Here is a 20,626-nt window from a genome sequence, read left to right on the forward strand (position 1 = left end):
CAACTTTTGTACAAGAAATAAAACTGCATGTAACACTCGTTGGAAGGGAATTTCATCGAAGTCTGTACTGAGTGTATACAGTAGTACTGTGTATCATATATCCAGTCTTTGATTGTTTTCTTTTTAATTCAATCAGAACCAAGTCATTAGAATTTAGATAGTTTCATGTGACCTAAAGACTGTTGCAACATCTGAGACAATTGACATTGTATAATTATGGAGGTCTGAAGTAAAAAGTCTCTAAGAAAACTTAGGGTTTTTGTGTGCCAAGGCCGCTATAAAAACATTATGATGATAGTTATCTCTCTGCCCAGGGTCACCCTTTGTCAATTAGAACGTGTACTGACTTGTTTTGTCTACAAATGAGTTAAATCCTGGATCAATCCTAATAACAACACAACAGGATAACGTTATTGTTTCTGTTGTTGACGGTATGTGACTCCAAATATTCAGACTCTGACATGAAGGCATACCACACACAAAGTTACAGTTAGTACTGTAACTATGGCTAATGTTTACATCATTCTTTAACTGATGAAAGCTATCTTGTCATTTATGTTGCAAGTTGTAAATGTTACTCTCCAAGCAGAGGTTGTAGGGGAATGATTGTTAGCTTTTTATGGCCATTTTTTTGTCAGTACCCACACCGTCGGTGGCTGCCGACCTTCTCTGGCTAATGGATACTGCCTGGCCAAATTGATACTGTCTTTTGCCACCGAAAGGGATCTGCTTGGAGATTAGTAAATGTTCCATTTGAGGCAAATGGCATCCAATGCAATTTCATGGTAGCAAAGCAAAAGACAATATTCTGGGTGAGGAAATTAGCCTGATGCAGACCATTTCATAACACATTTACATCATCATTAGTTCATAGAATAGTCCAGAAACATTCAAGCTATGTAGGAGTTCTTTGATTTTTTGGTACCACCAATAAATAGCTAGATCCAGCCTACAATACAAAACAAGTAACCATTTTCCATCTGAGACATCGAATATTTGCCTCACAGATATACTGTATGCTAATTAAGATAGGGTTCTAATTAAGCTAGGGTTCTAATTATTCAACTGCATGACCAGAAAATTGACTTTGAAAATCCAGTTTTACAGACTCAAAATTACCTTAAAGTTAAGTGCCTGTATTTAAGAACTATAGATATTTGAAAATACTATCTAAAAGATTTAAACATTACAATGTGGCATTGTGTCCACCTATTCTGCAGGACTGAATGTTCCAGCTGAATGGATTATTAGGTTGCCAGGATGACATTTGTAAACCAGCTTAAGCTGAAGTCAACCTCAAAGTGACAACTTTTCGCTTCCACAATTAAATAAGCTTGAAGCAGTAATCGGTCGGAAGAGTCATACATCACAATTGTCATATAGGACAACCCTCCATTCTTCTCTTGTTAGTGCATGGGTCACAGGAGCCTTTAAGAGTTACTTTATAGATCCTCTGTTGTTTGTCAACGAACTTTTCTTCTTGTTGAACAAGGTCGCTCTGGTATGAGCAGTTGTTGCGAGTCAGACAAGCTAGAACCTTGTAGTAGGAAAATTGAATTTTGCTGACAGTGTATTAATAATTAAATCAAATTCTGTTTAGCTTACTATAAACTTAAGTTTTTCAATGGTTTGCTCGAAGGTGTGATATGTGTATTTAGATTTGCTTTCAAATGTCTCTAATATTTTCTCACTTCAATTTAATTTCTACCTCCAACCAAGCTATTATAACTCGATCTACAAGTAAAAAGGATTTGAAGTTCAAAGGTCCACAGATCAAGTGTTGACAACCTGTTACCCAGTTCCTATGAAAAAATGTCCATCTTTAACCTCCATGAAAAACATGGACGTCTTGTTTTTGGTCTGTGTATGTCTGTTTGTGTGTCTGTGTTTCTGCATATTTGTGGTCAGAATAACTTCAGAAAGCCTGGCTGGACTGTATCGATATTTGGCATGTGTGTGCAAAAAATCTACATCTTTGAGAGGACAAAGGTCAAGGTCAGATGTGGGCCTCCTGGCGGCTGACCTTGGTACTGCAGCTGAACTTCAAGTTCTTGTATCTCTTGTCCTGGACATGCTATCATGGTCTTCACTTTTTTTTAATGGCAAATAGCTTTTCATGTATTACTAGGAATAAGTGGTGTGAGTTTAATCCCCCAACCAGCTTGTTCTGGAACTGCAGGGACATTATTTTGGCAAAACCTTTTATGCTATATACTTTAGTGAGGGCCTACATGCCCTTTTTCGGTAACCGTAATGGGCTATTTTAATTTACCGTTAATCGTTGCCGGCCCAATCTAATTCAACGTTAAGCGTTATTGGTATATTCCTCGTGAAGCGTTTTTGGTCGTTTTAATTCCATGTAAAGCGTTATTTGTCATTCCAAATTCAGCGTTAAGGGTTAATGAATAATTCTTCGTTACGCATAGACGTGCGCACTAGTAGTCAAATCTAAAGAAGTGGTCGTCACTTTGCCTCTCAAGATGCAGGAAAATGCGTTATTGAAGGTTTAAAAATGCAACATTTCCCAGGGGAGCATGCCCCCCCGGACCCCCCTACATTGCTCGCGCCTGCTGCGCTCGGTCCCCCTCTTCAAGCATTTGTCAGTGCACTCGGGGATCAAGGCAGGCGTGGAACAGAGGACACTAGTGTGAACACACTTCGTTACATATATTTCGTCCGCGATCACTCTTTTTCACCAATTCAGATACCAAATATAGTGGAGTTCTGAAAAAATGCGTGTCAATTTACCATTAAGCGTTACCAACCATCCTGAATTTACCGTTAATCGTTGTCGGGCCTGCTGAATTTACCGTTAACCGTTACTAGGACACCCCCATACAGACCCTCTATAGTATGTAAGTCGTTGAACTAAGAATGCTTAGAAAAATGGCAGTGCCAATCTCAGATAATTGTAACAAGTCACTGATAGTGATCTCAGTCCACTGATAATGATCTCTTGCCACAGATAAGATCTCAAGGCAAAGCCTTTCTATAGTTCCATTGCCAGTTTAATGGTTCGGACTAAAAGATAGTGAAAGATATCCCTCATAATAGGATTCATGACTAGGATATGTCAATAAGACTGGCTAAAGTCTGAAACTTTGAGGCCCATGTTTTCTGTTATTTTCCACTCAGTTTCCAAGAAGAATACAGTTTGTATCTTCAAGTTGTTTACAATCTTTTAAATTAAAAGATACTATCTTAAAGATAGTAGTGTTAAGACTTCTATAGAAAGAATGCCTAGTACTAATCTGAATGAAAATGTACACTCTGATATTTGACTCAGTGTGTTCTAGAAATTCAAGGTGAATTCATTATTAGAGAAATACCAACTTACTGTATTATAGCAAGTCCAAACTTCTGTACTAGGTGTAAAACATGAGTTCTAAAAGTTGAATGTATTACACACTAGGTTCAGCTTCTTCTCGACTAGTGGTGATAGACTTGTTGAAATACATAATATTATTAAAAGGAAAGTGAAACATGTCATGTAGCTTCATTGATACGTTTAAAATGAGGAAAATTTCTTAAATATTAAAAATGATATTTCTATCACTATCTGCTATATTACTACAATCTGAAATAAGTGTAGCAGTAATTTTCTAGATCTATCTTTAGTTATTTGGGTTACAAACATTTTTTATCTACTAGTAGCTCTTTCTTTTCTACACAATGGCAACAGTTTTTAGTATGATCCTTACTTCTTAAAGTCTATCTGAGAGGTGCAGGTAAAATTTGTCGTGTACAGGTAATTTTCAATGTTACTTGCATATCAGTTTATTACAGCCCATAATTCCATAGGAGAGGTTACTACAGGACAACTGTAAGTCTGAACACCTGTCAGACCCAGAACTTGGTGATTGATGGAAAATCTGATATGCAAATGAGCAGGATCAGCACAGGTACATGGGTCACATTCTTTTCCTCTGGGCATAAAGACTCAGTACAATGATCAGTGGACTAGAAGGTCCCGCAATTACATGTACTTCTTAACTGTACAGTGTAAGTCTGGTCTAAGAATATGATGATTGGGCCAATAAACATATGTTTAGGTCAATCATAAATACGCTTTTATCAATCTAACCTGCTATAAAAAGGATTTGAAATGTAAGCTTGTTACAGGATTAGGTCAGAAACTTTTGGCTACCGAGCAAACGTCAGACACTGCATGTGAAAACCGAAGTTGTGACTGGTTACCATTCATGACAAACATAATTTAATTTATGAATCAATTTGTAAAACAAAATGTGTTGTAGGCTGAACCACACCCTGTACACACTGTCACTTGCCAACAGACAAAATAAAATGCAAAATACATGTGTTGGGCATCGTTCGCTGTATGACACATTTTTCAACCATGAAAACAGGCCCGCCACCCATGCAGCAGCGCCACATGGGTTTTTTTCTGTGACACCTTCAAGAGGTGCCACAAGTGCGTCGCGACACACAGCGCAGAAAAACATTGTGTAAACCGACCTGCATCGCGTGCAGCCCTTTTCTGCGTCGCAGTAGGTCGGGGTTATATGCAAATGTCTCTTTTCCTACACTAGCCCGAACCCATGCTACACTCATCCGTTTGTATCTGTTCATTGACAAGTATCATTACGTGTCAAGTTCTCCTTGCTGTTTCTTTGGGTTTTTGATACTGATTGTTTGCTAAGGATGGCGGAGTAAACAGCAGTAACTGAAGCAGTGCCGAAACACAAAAATGTTTTATCGGGTTGTGGAATTGCGATAAAATTCGGGGAAAAATTCGGGGAAGGAGCTATAAAAGTATGCAGCAGGTAGGGTACAACAGAAACAACAGAAACAAAGTCCTTAAAAATTAAGTACTTCTAAATGAAGAAACAAGGATTCAAATAACCTGAGCCGCAGGGTCAAGGGTCATGTGACACAGAGCGACGCAGACCGCCACAGCTACGGTGCGAAGCAGGAGCCGAGGTCCCTGTGTGTAAACGGGAAAGTGTCGTAGGCAATATGGCGCACGCGCGCGTTGAACAACGCCCGACACATTTATTTTACCCAGACTGTAAACGGGGCCAAAATGAGTGTTCTCAATTTTTTAAAATTCTTACGACTAGTATCATTATCATGATGATAGCTAATATCTTTATGAACTGGGAGGGCAGGGACCGAGGGTAATATGGAATACACCCCAGTTTATTTTGGGTCTCAATTCGATTCTGCACACCCTCAATTCTAGCGACTGTCTCTTTCAGGAAATAATTCCTAAGCCAAAACACTGTGTTTGCAAACTAAGGATATCCCTCTAGCTAAAGTAAGAGAACAATAGAATTTCAATTTCTGTAACTGTTACGGTAAAATTTTAGGGGAAAAAGAATTTTTCAATGAAAAATTGGCCATTTTCACGTGCAATAAAACCAATCACCCATAATTTAGCTACCAAATTGACTTTTGTTGTCGTAAAGAGAAAACCCTTATGTAGTATATAGTAGAGGGGATTCATTCCTCAAGCTACATGTAACCAACATCTCGCACACGCAGTCGTCCCTCAGTAAGACATCTCGAGGCGCATAGTTCCCTTTTAGAACTTTTATTCAGCCTGTCACACAAGAAAATCATGTTTTATCAAGAAAAGTATAAAGAAAATCCTAATACTGAGATTATCACAATAGCCCGTCACGCGAGGCATAGCAACAGCACCCTCGGAATGCATAAAAGGCATTCTGGGTCAAACTGAAGCACCGCACTCAAGGCAGAAGGACACCCGGAAGTAAGCCTTGGGCCCGAAAACGATTTTCACCCAAAACACGCCACTTCTTACACTTTCCAGCCATGTTAGTAGTTAATGCCATTTTGCAGCAGATTATGAGAAATGTGAACTCAAACATGAACCATCGAAACCACTTTGTCACTTTTTTACCGTGCACTACCACGGACCTCTGTCGCAAAGGAATTGGTGTGTGCAACGTTAACATGTGTAATTATGTTAGATTGAACATTTATCATTTGCAAGGACTTTATTTGTAATTGTATTCTATGTGACCCTTCTTCCAATAGCCTTTGACATATAACTCATTTGGTCATGCAGTCCATGATTCAATGCAAAAATTGACCATTTTGAAGACCTGTCATCATGGCTTGTCCTCGCGTACGAAGATTAGGAAGGATCTTCACGCCGGCATGACCTCTGGTGGCTGAATAGGCCAATTCTTGATAAGCAAGTCCTGCCACAAGTCCTGCATATCAGTGACTGGTCGGTGTTTAAAGTTCCAGCTTCTTCCAGCCTCAGCTTCCGCCTAGCCCTTTTCTCAGTGAAGATGTCTCGTCTCCTGGCTTCAAAAGAGGAGACGGCTTTGTGGACAGTTTGTCGCCAGGTAACACGGTCAGCGGCCAAGGTCGACCACTGTCGGTGATCGATCTGGCATGCGTTTAGAGTTGACTTGAGGTAGTCTTTGTATCTCTTCTTGGGAGCTCCTACGTCTCGGTGGCCTGAGGCCAGTTCTCCATACAGCACAATCTTGGGGAGACGATGTTCTTCCATTCTGGAGACATGTCCCGCCCAACGCAGTTGTGTTTTCAGGAGCATGGCCTCGATGCTGCACGTACCTGCTTTCTCAAGCACTTCGACGTTGGTAACAAAGTCACTCCAGTGAATCTTGAGAATGGAGCGGAGGCAGCGTTGGTGAAAGCGCTCGAGGAGTCGTAGGTGTCGGCGGTAGATGACCCATGCTTCTGCACCATACAGGAGTGTAGTCACTACAACTGCTCTATACACACTGATCTTTGTGTCTTTCTTCAGGTTTCTGTTGCTCCAGACTCTCTTGTATAGAGCCTCCCAAATGCACTATTTGCTTTTGACAGTCTGGTGTCTATTTCCTTGTCGAGCTTGCCATCTGAAGTAATTGTGCTCCCAAGGTAGGTAAAGATGTGGACTGGTTTTAGTTGAGACTGGCCAATGGAGATTTGTGGTGGACGGTACGCCTCCTTTGGTGGGGGCTGGTACAAGACTTCTGTCTTTTTTAGGCTGACTTCCAGACCAAAGAGACGTGCAAAGCAGGTAGTTATACGCTGTAGAGCTTTCTCTGAGTGGGCAACCAGGGCAGCGTCATCGGCGAAGAGTAATTCCCGGATTAGTCTTTCTAGTGTCTTAGTGTGGGCCTGCAGTCGCCTTAAGTTGAATAGACTTCCGTCTGTGCGATACCTGATGTAAATACCGTCTTCATCATCCAGATCTTTTGTGGCTTCTTCCAGCATACTGCTTAGGAAGATTGTGAAAAGAGTCGGTGCGAGCACACAGCCCTGCTTGACGCCATTTTGGATTGGAAATTTTCCTGACAGATCATTTTCGTGCTTGACTTGGCCAAACTGGTTTTCGTGGAGCTGGATGATCATGTTCAGGAACTTTGGCGGGCACCCAAGTCGTTGCAATATTTGCCAGAGACCATCTCTAGACACAGTGTCAAATGCCTTCGTGAGATCCACGAACGTTATGTACAGTCCCTTGTTTTGTTCGCGACATTTTTCCTGTAATTGACGAAGGACAAACACCATGTCTGCCGTTCCTCTGTTGGCACGAAACCCACATTGGCTCTCCGGCAGATGTTGTTCTGCAATTGACGGCACCAGTCTGTTCAGCAAAATCCTAGCAAAAACCTTGCCAGCTATAGAGAGCAGGGTGATTCCGCGGTAGTTGGAACACTCTGACTTTTCCCCTTTGTTTTTATAGAGGGTGATGATGATTGCATCCCGAAGATCTTGTGGCAGTTTACCCTGTTCCCAGCAACAGACGAAGAGGCTGTGAAGTTTGGAGTGCAGGGTTGTACCTCCATACTTTAAGACCATTTTGAAGACCTGTATACTATATACAATAGTATTAAATTATATAATAGTACTAATCTCCAAGCAGATTCTACAGTGGATACTGTTTTGCCACCATAGCATCTGCTTGGAGATTAGTATAGTACACCCCGTGAAATGAAAACAATAATTTGGGTCCTTTTAGAGAGATACAGTTTATAGTTCAGTTATCAACTTTTTAAGATTTGTCACCACTAGTAGTCGCTATTTTTTCTTGCATGAGAATTTTGAAAGGCCTGGTGTACCATGAATGACAGACAGCTTCAAACATGCTGTGTATACAAATTGAATGTACTACCAACACAGTAATGGTTGATTTTCAGTATATAAAATACATGTTCGGTATATAAAATAGTGCCCAACCAACCATATACAGGAATCTGTCAACAGGTACTGAATAAACTGTAAACAGTGAGATCAGTCAGCGGTGTGTGTGTGTGTGTGGACAGTTTTTATTGTTGATGGTTTTTGAAGTATGTATGATCTACATGTTAGATAACAGATACCCAAAAGGGATACTACTACAATGTAGTTCAGATTTCTGAAACAAATATATGCACTGTATACTATGGATACTAACTTTGTGTGGTCTCACTATATTGTATGACTGTGTTTATGACTGTTTATTTCATACCTGGGCTACGATAATGTTCGATTTGGGACATGTTACAGCCCGTGTGATTAACTAACTAGCTGTATAGTACTGACATGTATGTCCCATTTCAGATCTTTGTCAACTGTAACACCTATATATAAGTACTTATATGCTGGCACCACATCCAATACTTCCCTATTGATGTTCACTTGTAGTTGATGTGTAATCTTAATAGTCTCTTTGTAAGAAACAGGAGGAGCCAGTAAAAACCCACTGGTCCTGGGCGGGGTTCGAACCCACAACCTCCCGGGCCCCAGTCAGACACTCTAACCGCTCGGCCGAAAAGGTCTAGACCCGTTTGCCGGATCAGTTGGTAGCGCCTACAAACCCCCAACTGTTACACTACTCCCCCTTTTCTTTTTCAAGATTCGTCCTCGAATCTTCCGAATTCGACATCCCTGGAGTGGCACTCTTGGCCAGAACTCCCAGGGCCGGTGTGGGAACCACTGTAAGAAACAGGAGACAGTAAAAACCCCACTGGTCCCGGGCTGGGGTTCGAACCCACAACCTCCCGGGCCCCAGTCAGACACTCTAACCTCTCCGCTAGAAGGTCTAGACCCGTCGGCCGGATCTGTTGGTAGCGCCTATAAACCCCCCACTGTTACATCTTGTTTGTCCCAATAAGCATTACTTAAACTTGCATTAAATGACAAGCTGTTGGCTACAAACCAGTTGGAAACTTCTATCCATGTCAGATTGCAAGGCCTGCTAAATAGTTTCAAGGACTCCTTTGATCATTTTCCTTAAACAGTTCAATATTGAAAACAGACATCAACAGCAATATTGATTGGTTCTAAAATATTACGCACATTTCAATAAAAGGAATGTCTTTAAAAGAGATTAAAAATTGTTCTGTTACTGACAGCCAGCTGGAGGCGAGGTGTCCAGAACAGCCGTCTGCTGCCCACCCCTGGGACAGGGAAACCGGCAGCAGAATAATCTAAACCAGGATAGTGAGTGAGTGAGTGTGACTGACCAGGGCTGTGGTCAGCACCTGTTTTCCTGTCAATTGCAGGAACTTTGTGGCATGTGACAGAAACAATATTGCTTAAAACCTTGATGGACAAAATTGACAAAAATCTTCCAAAAATGTGTAAAAATATAAAAACATCTAAAGAACCACCAACAACCACTATTAACACCATGATTTTGTAACACCATGATTTGCCTCTCAAAATGTGGAAAATGATGTTTTTAAAGGCAATAAAAATCCAAACTTTGTCCACGGACCCCCCTAGATTGCAAGCATTCTCCCAGCCTCCCCCCAGGTCCTGAACCTGGGCTGATAGAAAAAAAACAAGTGCTTCTGCAAAAGCTGACCATTTTCGCCGCTTACAGGCTTACAGTTTTTACGAACATTTTCCCCATCCTAGCATTTCAATTTACCTAAGTTATATAAATGGTTCTAGTTCTCATCAACATTGTATATAATGAGAGAACATGCACTTCTATATTTCAACTCTTTAAGTTTAAAACATTACAAAAATCAAGTATATAACAGTTTATAACCTGTTTTCTCTCTTTTAAGAGTCTTTTTAACAGAATAAAAAAATGAGACACAAAAGTACATTTTAACTTAAATTATAAGTAACGTTAATATATATATATAAAATTTTATTCAAAATCTCTTCTATGGCTTTGTCCCCAACATCTAAGTTTACAAACCTCGTGACATTCAACCAGGGCTTTAGCCAGCGCCCGTTTTACCGTCAATTGACGGTATTTTTTCCCGTCGGACGGTAAAAATTTAAGTCCTTACCGTCAACATTGACGGTCAAAAATCGTGGGTGAAGACATTAAACTTAGCAAAAAATGTAGCGAATTTGAATGAGCCACGGCGCGGGGTCTTTCCAAAGCGCGTCGCGTCTTTTCAAAACGCCGCGGGCCCACACATTTCGTATTTAAATACGGCGGGAAACCTGACTTCAAGGAACGTGCCGATGTCTGTTAACTCGGTTCTTTTCTTCAATGTTGCTGTCTGTTTAAACAACATGTGCTAACGGCCACATAAGAACAATGGCTCGACTCAGACTCACGCTGGTAACTGTACATGACAATAAGATAAATAAACAACATGTGGCAACGAACAAAGAAATATCAAACGTTTTGAAAATATACTGTACTTGAATTTTCATACCATCGCAAGAAAACGGAGATCGATCTACGCAAAGTGGCTTTATTATTTATATAAACTTCGTTAAACCACCTTCGAAGACTTGAGCGGCAGCATAAAGATAAATTTTCTGGAGCCGATCGCTGAAGCAAGTTTTTGCCGGCGTACGTAACTCCCTCCGCGGCAAAATCCCATATGCCGTAGCGAAATCGCGTCTCAGCACTTCCCCAAATCAACTCCATGGCCGCTAAAGTCTGCAAATGAGGTTAAACTTCCTCATTTTCGGTTGAGAAGCGAAGCTACTAGTATAAAATCATGTGCATGGCGGCCATTTTGTTTGCTACCCGAAGTCTTCCGCATGATCTAAATAAGGAAATCGTCGGAAATCTGAGCCACATCCCTCGCTGTCGGCATGCGCTCGGGGCTGGCTCGGTGGAAATCGGAGGCTGTGGCGTCAGGACTAGGTTTATTTGCATGGCTCGGGAAGCCGCCGCGGCTTGAATCGCAGCGGGATTGGGCGCCGGGCGGTCAAACAAAGGGAATATGAAGTTGTGAGGACCATAGTTTTTTTTTCATTCTTCAAATTGCAGATTGTGTAATTTTTATCCTGAATCTTGAAAATCTATCTGCAAATTGCAGACTGAAGACGGGTATTTAGAACACTGAATACATGAAGTGTGCGGGGGGGCATGATGTCGATCACCGGATCATGATTTTTTTCGCGTTGACCCTGATTCAACCCTAAAATAATACTCGAAGAGAACTTCAAAAGTCATCTTTTACTAATCATATATAATTGTTTACATTATATCATTTGATCAACCTGATCTATTAAAAATTGTCAATGGAAAATACCTTGCCAAACAATGCAATACCTATTTAAGTTAATTAAACACTCACTCATTAATTAATTAATTTCCTAAAATACAAAAGACATGTTGGTGAAAGTTAGGCACCCAGGTAATATCAATAGTTCCACGGACAGCTATGTAGGCCGGAGGTTCTATTGCGTGCGATCTACGTTTGGTCAGAAAATACACCCCCCCCCCCAAACACACACACACACAAAACACCGATCCGGGAACGCCTGAAAAGGAGGCTTTTAATAAGCTTTGCCTGCAGCGCCTTGATTGGTCGGACGTGTGACCCTCTGGACTGCCGGCTAATGGAAATCTGAACATCTAGACTAATCCACACTGCTAATGCTCATTGACATAATTTATGCAGTTTATTAAAATCCTTGATTACTGTGATTATAGACATGTCTTCATCAACATTTTTGGCAAATAATAAAATCAAGTTATTGTTCAAGACAAATTAAGTTTGTTTTGTCAGCAGCTTTGTTATGCAACATTAATAGAACTATGATTTTGAAATTAGCAACCATAATGGAAAATCCATCCATCCATGCATCCAATGTCAATCTCGTCTGAGTTACCATTTTCGCGCATGCGAAAATGGTAAAAAAATTAGGAGCTGGCTTGAGCCATTACAGACTATGTCTTCTCCAACACAACACCTTACTGTGCCTGCCCACATGATTGGCCAGATCTGTAACTCCTGCCCCCCTCCCCCTCAGGCCATCTCAGCTAGACCCTATCATTACCCACTCATTACTGGACCCTCAACTCCTATTATTATTTCTCCAGGTGAAAAACCCTTTAATCTGCCACATCATGAGTTGTAATTGTTCCACCGCCGGCTGTTCAACTCATTAGGCCTTCTCATTGGGAGTGAGAACGATTAACAAGGTGCCACACCTCGCATGGGCCTTGTTATTATACAAACAGACTACCGGCCTCCCTGTAATTCAGTCTGCAGTCTGCTTAAGTCTTCTGGAGTCTTAGAAGCCCTGCTGAGTTGGCGACATCACCTTTATCTTTACCTACTGTAGTCCCATCCTCTTGTCTAAAGAGTTGGCGACTATGGTGGCATTCAGTATGTGTGTGTGTTGGCGACATGGACACATAGTATTTCTACTAATTTGTATATTGTTTTTTCTGTACACTCAGTTATTATTTTCAATATTTATTATAATCTTATATGTTGCAGAGGGAATTTGCAAGCAATCGCCTGTTTTGTCTCCCTCTCCATTTTGCTAAATAAAAACATATAGTTTAGTTCAGAATCTTCAAGTACGTAGTACAGAACATCCAAAACAAAAAAGAAAGCTTGTTGTAGACTGATATGATTTTGAAAGAAAGTTAAGTCCCTTGTATAGATACCTAGATTATGCTGAGAAAAAAAGAGCTTTAATGAATTTACCATTACTGAATTTACTTTGCGATGAAAATTTTAATTATATGACTTGAATGGTGACAGAATACAGGTCTCTCTTCGCTATCATTTGTTGGATTAGCCAGCAGACAGAAGACGTGCCTGTTCTTTTTCATATTCAACATTAAACAAATGATTTAATAAATTATATCTTCTGTGTTTTCTCCATAAGTCATCTTGCTAAATATGGCTACATGACTCTTTTAATGTTGCCCGGTGTCATTACTTGGAATATTCTTTTTTGATAATCATGAGTTAGAATGTTGGTAGCTGCTTGTAATATAGATACTAGCTTTAAAATGAAAGACTAGTTTGCCTTCACAATACCAAAATTTCACAGTCTGAGGAAAATGGACATGTTCACAAAACTTATTTTAATAATAATCTTCATGTTGGCAGCAATTGTAGGGGGTGAAAGACAAATAATTTGGTAATGATAACAATTAGTTCATGGCACAGTTAGTGTGTGACTGTGAAAAAAGTCAACATAGAGTAAGGTGAGTGTAGTCACATGGCATCTTATAGGCCATAAGAGTAGGTTGGTGGTTGATTGACCATGTCTAAGTCACAGTATTGAAAGCCTATCCCTCTCCTTCCACTGCCTTTAACGACCCCAACCGAAGTCAGGTACCTATTTTACACATGGGTGGAGTGCTAGGAATGTTGTGTAAAGTGCATTTCCCAAGGACATACACATGTACAGTAAAGTGCTTCCCAAGGACACAGCGTCTAGCCACAAATGCAAGCAATTGAACCCGTGACCTCTTATTATATTCTAATCTCATGTCTGTTTACCTTAGCCACTCGCCCATTCCAGGCTACAGTGGAACATAAAAGTACCGTAAAAAACCTCATCAGGAATTACAGTATATCACTTGGCTGCTCCAGTCTGTAGTGATCACTGCACCACAGGTGATCAAAGAACCCACCTGTTAGACACCCTCTCATTATCAGCCTTTGATGTTAGTGGTGCAGGGCTGGTGGCCCAGGGCTGGTCCCTCCTGGTGTGCACCTCAGCACAGGTGTGCCTCTCACCTGCACACATGCCAGCTGTCTGTCTCTCTTCTGGCTCTTCCTGGTATCTTTGGAAATTCCAACAATTGGATGGGATCACGACAAATTAAAAATAGTGTTGTTATGACATAATCTTTCTTTTGCAAGGCTGACTTCTGCCTTATTGCATACACCTACATATGGTGTTATAGCTTAAACGACTGAAGGACATTCATGTCAAAAGCTGACAATGAGGTTCATTAGGGTAACCCTTCTGACCCTTAGGTAGTGACCACTAGATGACCCCAATGTAGAGTTTAAAAGGGACAGTGCTGGACAGTTAAACCCCTTACTGTCCTGTTTAATGTACCATCTTGACAGTTTGAACTTACGATTGACAATTACAAGAAAAGATTGTGAAGTATTACCAAACTTAGAGAAAAAAGAAAGATATATAATTCCGATCACACATCAACCAATCAACCAATTTTTATTATACCATATATTACATGTAACCTTCTGACCCTTAGATAGTGACCACTAGCTGACCCCAATAGAGTTCAAAAGGGTAACTGGTGGTGGACTAAGTAGTTTGGATTGTGACAATAACTAAACATTATGTCTTCTGCTCTAATCTTTTGTTATCTTCAACTGAGGTGAAGCCTGATGCTTTTTGAAGGCAGTACAGTTTTGCTATGGCTGACATACATGTACCTAGCCACACACCTAGTCTTCTCAAGAAGAGTCCTTTTATGTAAATGGTTTGATACCATAAGTTCTCTTATACACTGGGCTGCAAGAAGCAATTTGATTTGTTGGTTGTCAGATTTTTTCAGAGAAAAAATGAAACAACAGAGAAAAAAACAGGCCAGGGCATCCTATGATAGCTCTAAATGCTGTGATAGGAGCCATGTCCTCAACATACATGTACCAGGCTGGTTTGTAATTCAAACAGTGAATTTCAAACTTTTAATCAAAGTACAATAGATAGAAAAACTGTAGTAAAGTTATAACAACTGTAGCAACAAAGGAACTGTTGGGGCCAAAATATGATCATTTTGGAGTCGATTCAAGACCTGAAATGTTTGTTTTTTTTACAAACCACAAAAAAAATCAACCAGGTGAATCGACAACCAACAAGTTGAATTGATGTGGCCCTAAATGATATAAATTTGAAGACTTAACAAATTCAGTATTTAAGAATAAGTATCATATATCAAGATGCATGAAGAAACCATTTCTATACTAATGTTGTTTCATAACATGTTGTTGTGAAGGTGTCCCTGTCCTTGGTGCTAAAATCACATTCACAAGGTATCATACATGGTTGTTCTAGTGTGTTGAAAAGATTTTATAGCAGCATCTCCTGATTGAAATGTATGTACATGATTGTGTACCCTTTCTAAACTATCAAAATATTGATTTTGACAGATCTATGGGTTATTATGTGGGTTGGTCTTATTTTGAGTAATAGTACTGGCAAAATTAAATACACATTTACTAACATTATTCATGCCAAGTATTTCACTATAGGAAATTAGTGAGTGGTAAAGGTTGCAGTTTGTCAGAGTGGCTACTTTTATTGGCAAAGGTCCTAATCATAGTCTCAGAAACTTCAATCATAATCATACTACATGTACATATGTAGATATGTACATGTACATATCAAGACCTGATGTGATGTGATGTTCATTGGTCATCGTCGACTACGACGGACGAACAACAACAACATGTACATATAGGAATATGTTAGGATGGTCTCGCATATGAATCCTAAATGTCAAATTTCTATATCAATCTAGAGTGACATGATCTTTATCAAATTAAAAAGTTCTGAATGTTTTTACAGACCCCAATCAGGATCTCTAACCACTTTTACGAAGCATTGTAAGTTACAACATACTCATGTACCAGGGCTCGAAATTTTTGGGAATAGGTGCACTGGTGCACCCAACCTAAAAAATTGGATGCACCATATGAAATATAATAAGTAGAATGTCAGCACAAACTAATTATGTTTCATTTCTAAAGAAAAGTACTATTACAATAATGATGATTTTATTATTTTTCTGACACTTAGATGTTAAGAATATGTTGTGTATATATATATATATAATTTAACATCTAAAATAAAAACCTACAAAAATATTTGGGTGCACTGGTGCACCCAGAGAAATAGATTGGGTGCACAGCTCCAACTTTGGGTGCACTAAGGTGCACATGCACCCATTATTTTCGGCCCTGAGTACTAAATGCCCTTACACATGTATATATGGAAGGGATTAACTGTGAAAAAGTTTAACTGCAGAGGTTGCTTAAAAACAACCTTTTACTGGTCCGTCATTCCTTAGAAAGTAGTTGACTTTGTAACAGTTGAACAAAGCAGAAGGCTACAAATACTTGTCCATGAAATGGTGGTACCAACAACAGCCAAACATCTGAAGAATTCCTTAATCTACATTATTTGTATCTAAGACATGTCAAATCATCTCTTTATCAGATCTACTAACAGGTGTTTTGGGAGAATATTTGAGCAAAGATATTTATGATATTTGACAGTACAGAGTGATGGATTATAGACTTGTGATGGTTGATAATACAGGGTCCGTGAGACGTTATGTTGGCACCTTTCCCACCACAAACAGACAAACATTGGAATCCTATTGTCAGTCATTACATACATGTAGAGATAGTGCTGTGTACCGGTTTGCTGGACTGGTTCTGGACTTGTAAAAATGTGTAGGTTCAAGTAAAAAAACCTAAAAGGCAAGAGCCAGTTCTGGACTTATTACAAAAAAAACATGTCAACCACCCTTTTTCATTCCAAACTAGTAAAACCTTCCATTGACAGCAAAATTTGAACTGCAAAATGAAAAAAACATTACCATTGGGCATCGTCAAGTATCGGCCTCCATGTTATGTGGCCACAGTTTTGCCCAGACAACATTGTTGCCAACATGCAATTTTGTATATGCCCTAGGTTTACAATGTAGGTCCGAACTTGTAACCTAAACCTCTGGACTTGAATTCGTACCTAAACCTAAATGTGGGTTTAGGTATGCAGCACTACCCCTAAAATGTTACGCATTTATTGAGGAGCCATATTATTATTATTGATAATTGCTGGCCTTTTGGGACAATTTGCTGGCCGACAGACATTACCAGAGGAATGTAACTAGTTGGAGCTGTGTGAGTGTTATCCAGGTATTACTGTGCTCTGTGGAATGTTAACTTCTCTCTTTAAGTACTAGTAATTAAATGTCAGAAAATGTCAACATCAGGCAGATTTCCTAATTCAGAATATTTTTTAGTTTTGCCATCCAGAAATTGCATTAGATGCCTTTGAAACTCAACAAGGATTCAGTTTGATAAATATTAAGTTCCCCTGAGTCATAATAGCTTATAATATTGATAAGTTTATTGCAAATTCCTGCCCAAAGGCTAATTGCAAATAACAAAGATAAAAGAACATTCAAACAGAATACAAAATAACTTCAAAATCTATACAAGAAAAGGTAATTGTCTGAAACTATGTCTAAAACTATGTCTGAAGGGTTTGACTTCTCGTTTGAAAACCAAGATGTAATGGCCCACCTTTTCCAAACTTTGTGGGGTTTGGGTAGTTAAAAGAAGAATTGTAGTTTTTTTCTTTATCTGGAAGTTTAGAGAAATAGGGATAATATATCTGATTCATTGTCCTGATGTTTGTGGCATCTGCTCCTGAGAAAGTGCTCTCAGACTGGTATTATCCCAGATTTCCCACACATGGTCAGACATACCTGTGTACTCACCTGGTGACACTACCTGCCCCCCCCCCCGTCATACCTGTCCTGCCATGCCGATCCTTATCATCTCTTTAGTTGGAGTTGCCATGGCAACAGTAGATGGACCTAAGGCACGGAGGTCATCTGAAGGACAGTAGACAAGCTGACTCTACACCAGGTCCGCCACTTAGAGCTTAAAGGAGTACTAAAGGCCCCCGAAATTAAGTCTGTAGCATAGCTTTCTTGGTCAATACATAGACACCAATGGGGTAGCACGATGCATACTGGGATAGTTTAAAGGGTTAATTTAATTTGTGGAGTTTGTCCTGGATTCAATGCGTTTTAAGACTTGCACACATAATTTGTATTCAACTATACACTCCTAAAATTAATGCGAGATATAGCAGTCCCTTCTGGCCTTTAGTACTCTGAGGTGTTAGCATCAAGAATAAAAATTTTGTAAGCCTCTCTTTTATGATTCACAATTCACATTCTCGTTCAGAGTGGCGTTTATCTCATGGTAGGGAGGAAAAGAAGGTTTTAGAAGTTTGTGGTTAAAAGGATTCTGTTGCACAATGAACAACAAAACATATTCAGTATTATGATTTCATAGATTCAATATAAGATGTCACCATGAAAACTGAGAAAATATACTTACAGATGGCAAAAGTTTCTGCCTTTACAATAGTGGGATATCAGTCCTATCTGACTACAATAACTCTCCAAGACACAACAATTACAAAGCTGGGTGGCGTCAGGTGGCGTAGTGGTAGACAGTTCGACTATGAAACAGTGAGACCCGGGTTCGATCCCTAGTTGTACCCGGGACATGTCTGGACATGCTCCCCGACGTTGTGTCCTTGGGAAAGGCACTTTACACGACTTTCCTCACCCCACCCAGGTGTGAATGGGTACAAATGTACCTAACTTCGGTTGGGTAAAGTTGTATTGAGGTCACCTGGTGGCGCCGAATGGCAGCCGCACAGACCCTTGTGACAGTTCCACAAAAATGTAGCAAATATGTTACATGTATCATGTGTATTATGTGATTGTAAATCCTGCATCAATTCAGCGCTATAAAAGGCTGCGTTTGCACGGGTAATGTTTGACCAAATAAACCATTTTTAAACCCAAAAACTGTGTATTGCTATGTAATATGCTGCACTTGTTAACAGAGTGTTGTTATAATTGTGTTTTTCAGTTTTTCCTCAAGAATGGGATAGAGTATGACCCAGAGTACCTCTTCTATGATGTTAAGGTGAGATTAAAACTTATGTTATAACTGACTGTTATAATAAGAAAATAACCCTGGGTTTGGATTTAAAGTTCCTTCCTAACCCCTTAACCAATAGGGAACTTGGATGGCCTAATGGCTACTTCAGTGTGCTAAATGTTAAACAGTTACATGTACTTATTTCTTAAATCAGATCTATAAGACTTATTGATTCATGCATTGTCTGAGACAGGGAAGCCGGCAGCAAAATTATTCAAACCCGGATATGTATATTGTCTGGTCTATTATGAATTGCAGCCACTTTAATTTGTTTTCGTTCTTTTTTTCAGAATGCAGTCATATCAGTACACCTCAGTGGGGACATGCACAAGGCTGTGGCCAAGGACATGGGTAAAGATACTGTACTACTGGCATATCAAGGCTTACAGCATACTAGTGAGACAATGCTGAAGCGCCCCCTAGCAGTGCCTGCCTGAAGTACAGGCACCTTTTCAGAATGCAGTCAAATCAGTGCACCTCAGTGGGGACATGCATAGAGCTGTAGCCAAAGACAAGGTCTAAATTTTGTATAAGAATTCTCCATAAACAAAAACTTACACTTAACTGTAAAGTAAACCGTACATTTCTGTCATTATGGAAGGAGAACATGTAAATTTGTTGAATTTTTCAGGTTCAGGTCCGGACCTTTACCCCAACCCATGTACCTATACCTAAAATTTGTTAAGGTGCTCAGCTTTACCCTCTCCCACTGCAGACAGATACCTTGAGCGTGGTGAGGAGATATCCCAGCTACTGAGAAGGCTGGCCGGGGCGGGTAAAAAACTCTTCCTCATCACCAACAGCCCCTTCTGGTTTGTGTAAGTACTGCAGCTCTATACTTACTTCTCTATACTATATATAAATGTCTGCCGATTATTGTGTTGTATACTCTGTTGGGTTCAGTAAATATTTGGTTTCACCCTGATTTCCATTTTAAAACAAAAGAATTTTAATTTGCTGGACCAACCTATAAAAGGTATGGTGATACATTCATTGTTTTGGGTGTTGTCAGCGTTCTATCCAGCTCAAAATTGTTTTACGTCAGCCCAAGTTCATTAACAGACTTGGGGGAAGAGTGCTTACAATCTATTTTGGGTCCGGGGACAAATTTTCGATTTTCAAGCCTTTAAACTTTAAGCAATTTTTCACAGTTTGAGAGGCAAATTATGGGGTTTAGAGTTGGTTGGTGGTGGTCCTCTGGATGTTTTATACTTTTACCCAAGATTTTTGTCAGTTTTGTCCTTCAAAGTTGACGGATTGGTTGAAAAATTTTCCATCAGACATTGGTGCTGGCTAGAGCCCTGGGTTTGTCTGTCTGTGTGCTTGCTAGTCTGTTCATGGGTATTTGAATGCAGTAGTCTAAGAGGAAGGGGGAGAATTTGTAACTGCAGGTTGACATTAAGGTCAAGTTGGCAGTCTCCCTATAGGTTGTGAGGAAGTTAGTGCAACCACACAGTAACTTGGGATATTGTACACAATACTCAAGCACAACAAGCTCTCGGCCTGCAAGCTTTCTGTCCTATAGGTCCATTGAAAGTACGTCAAGACATGTCTTTGGTTTAGCGAATAGATTTATAAAACTTTGAAGTACAAAATGTACTTTCTGAAGGTTAGAAATCTCCAATTTTTTGTTTTCTGATAAATGTATATAGTACAGTTTCAGATAATATGTTGATTGACACCTACAGTAAATACATGTATTAGGGCAATTGCTATAATGTTATGACCAA

General features: G+C 39.8%; 1 protein-coding gene across 1 annotated transcript in view; it reads left to right on the forward strand.

Annotated features, from left to right (window-relative positions):
- Positions 1-20,626, forward strand: part of LOC109471635 (5'-nucleotidase domain-containing protein 3-like) — a 71,581-nt gene that overhangs the window by 43,009 nt on the left and 7,946 nt on the right. Inside the window, exons 6-8 of the mRNA XM_019770973.1 lie at positions 18,825-18,881; positions 19,187-19,247; positions 19,612-19,714. Coding sequence (XP_019626532.1) covers positions 18,825-18,881; positions 19,187-19,247; positions 19,612-19,714 — 221 coding nt within the window. The remainder of the gene's footprint in view (positions 1-18,824; positions 18,882-19,186; positions 19,248-19,611; positions 19,715-20,626) is intronic.

Source organism: Branchiostoma belcheri, unplaced genomic scaffold (genome assembly GCF_001625305.1).
Source record: "Branchiostoma belcheri isolate BF01 breed outbred unplaced genomic scaffold, Haploidv18h27 scaffold250, whole genome shotgun sequence".
Classification (NCBI taxonomy): Eukaryota; Metazoa; Chordata; class Leptocardii; order Amphioxiformes; family Branchiostomatidae; genus Branchiostoma; species Branchiostoma belcheri.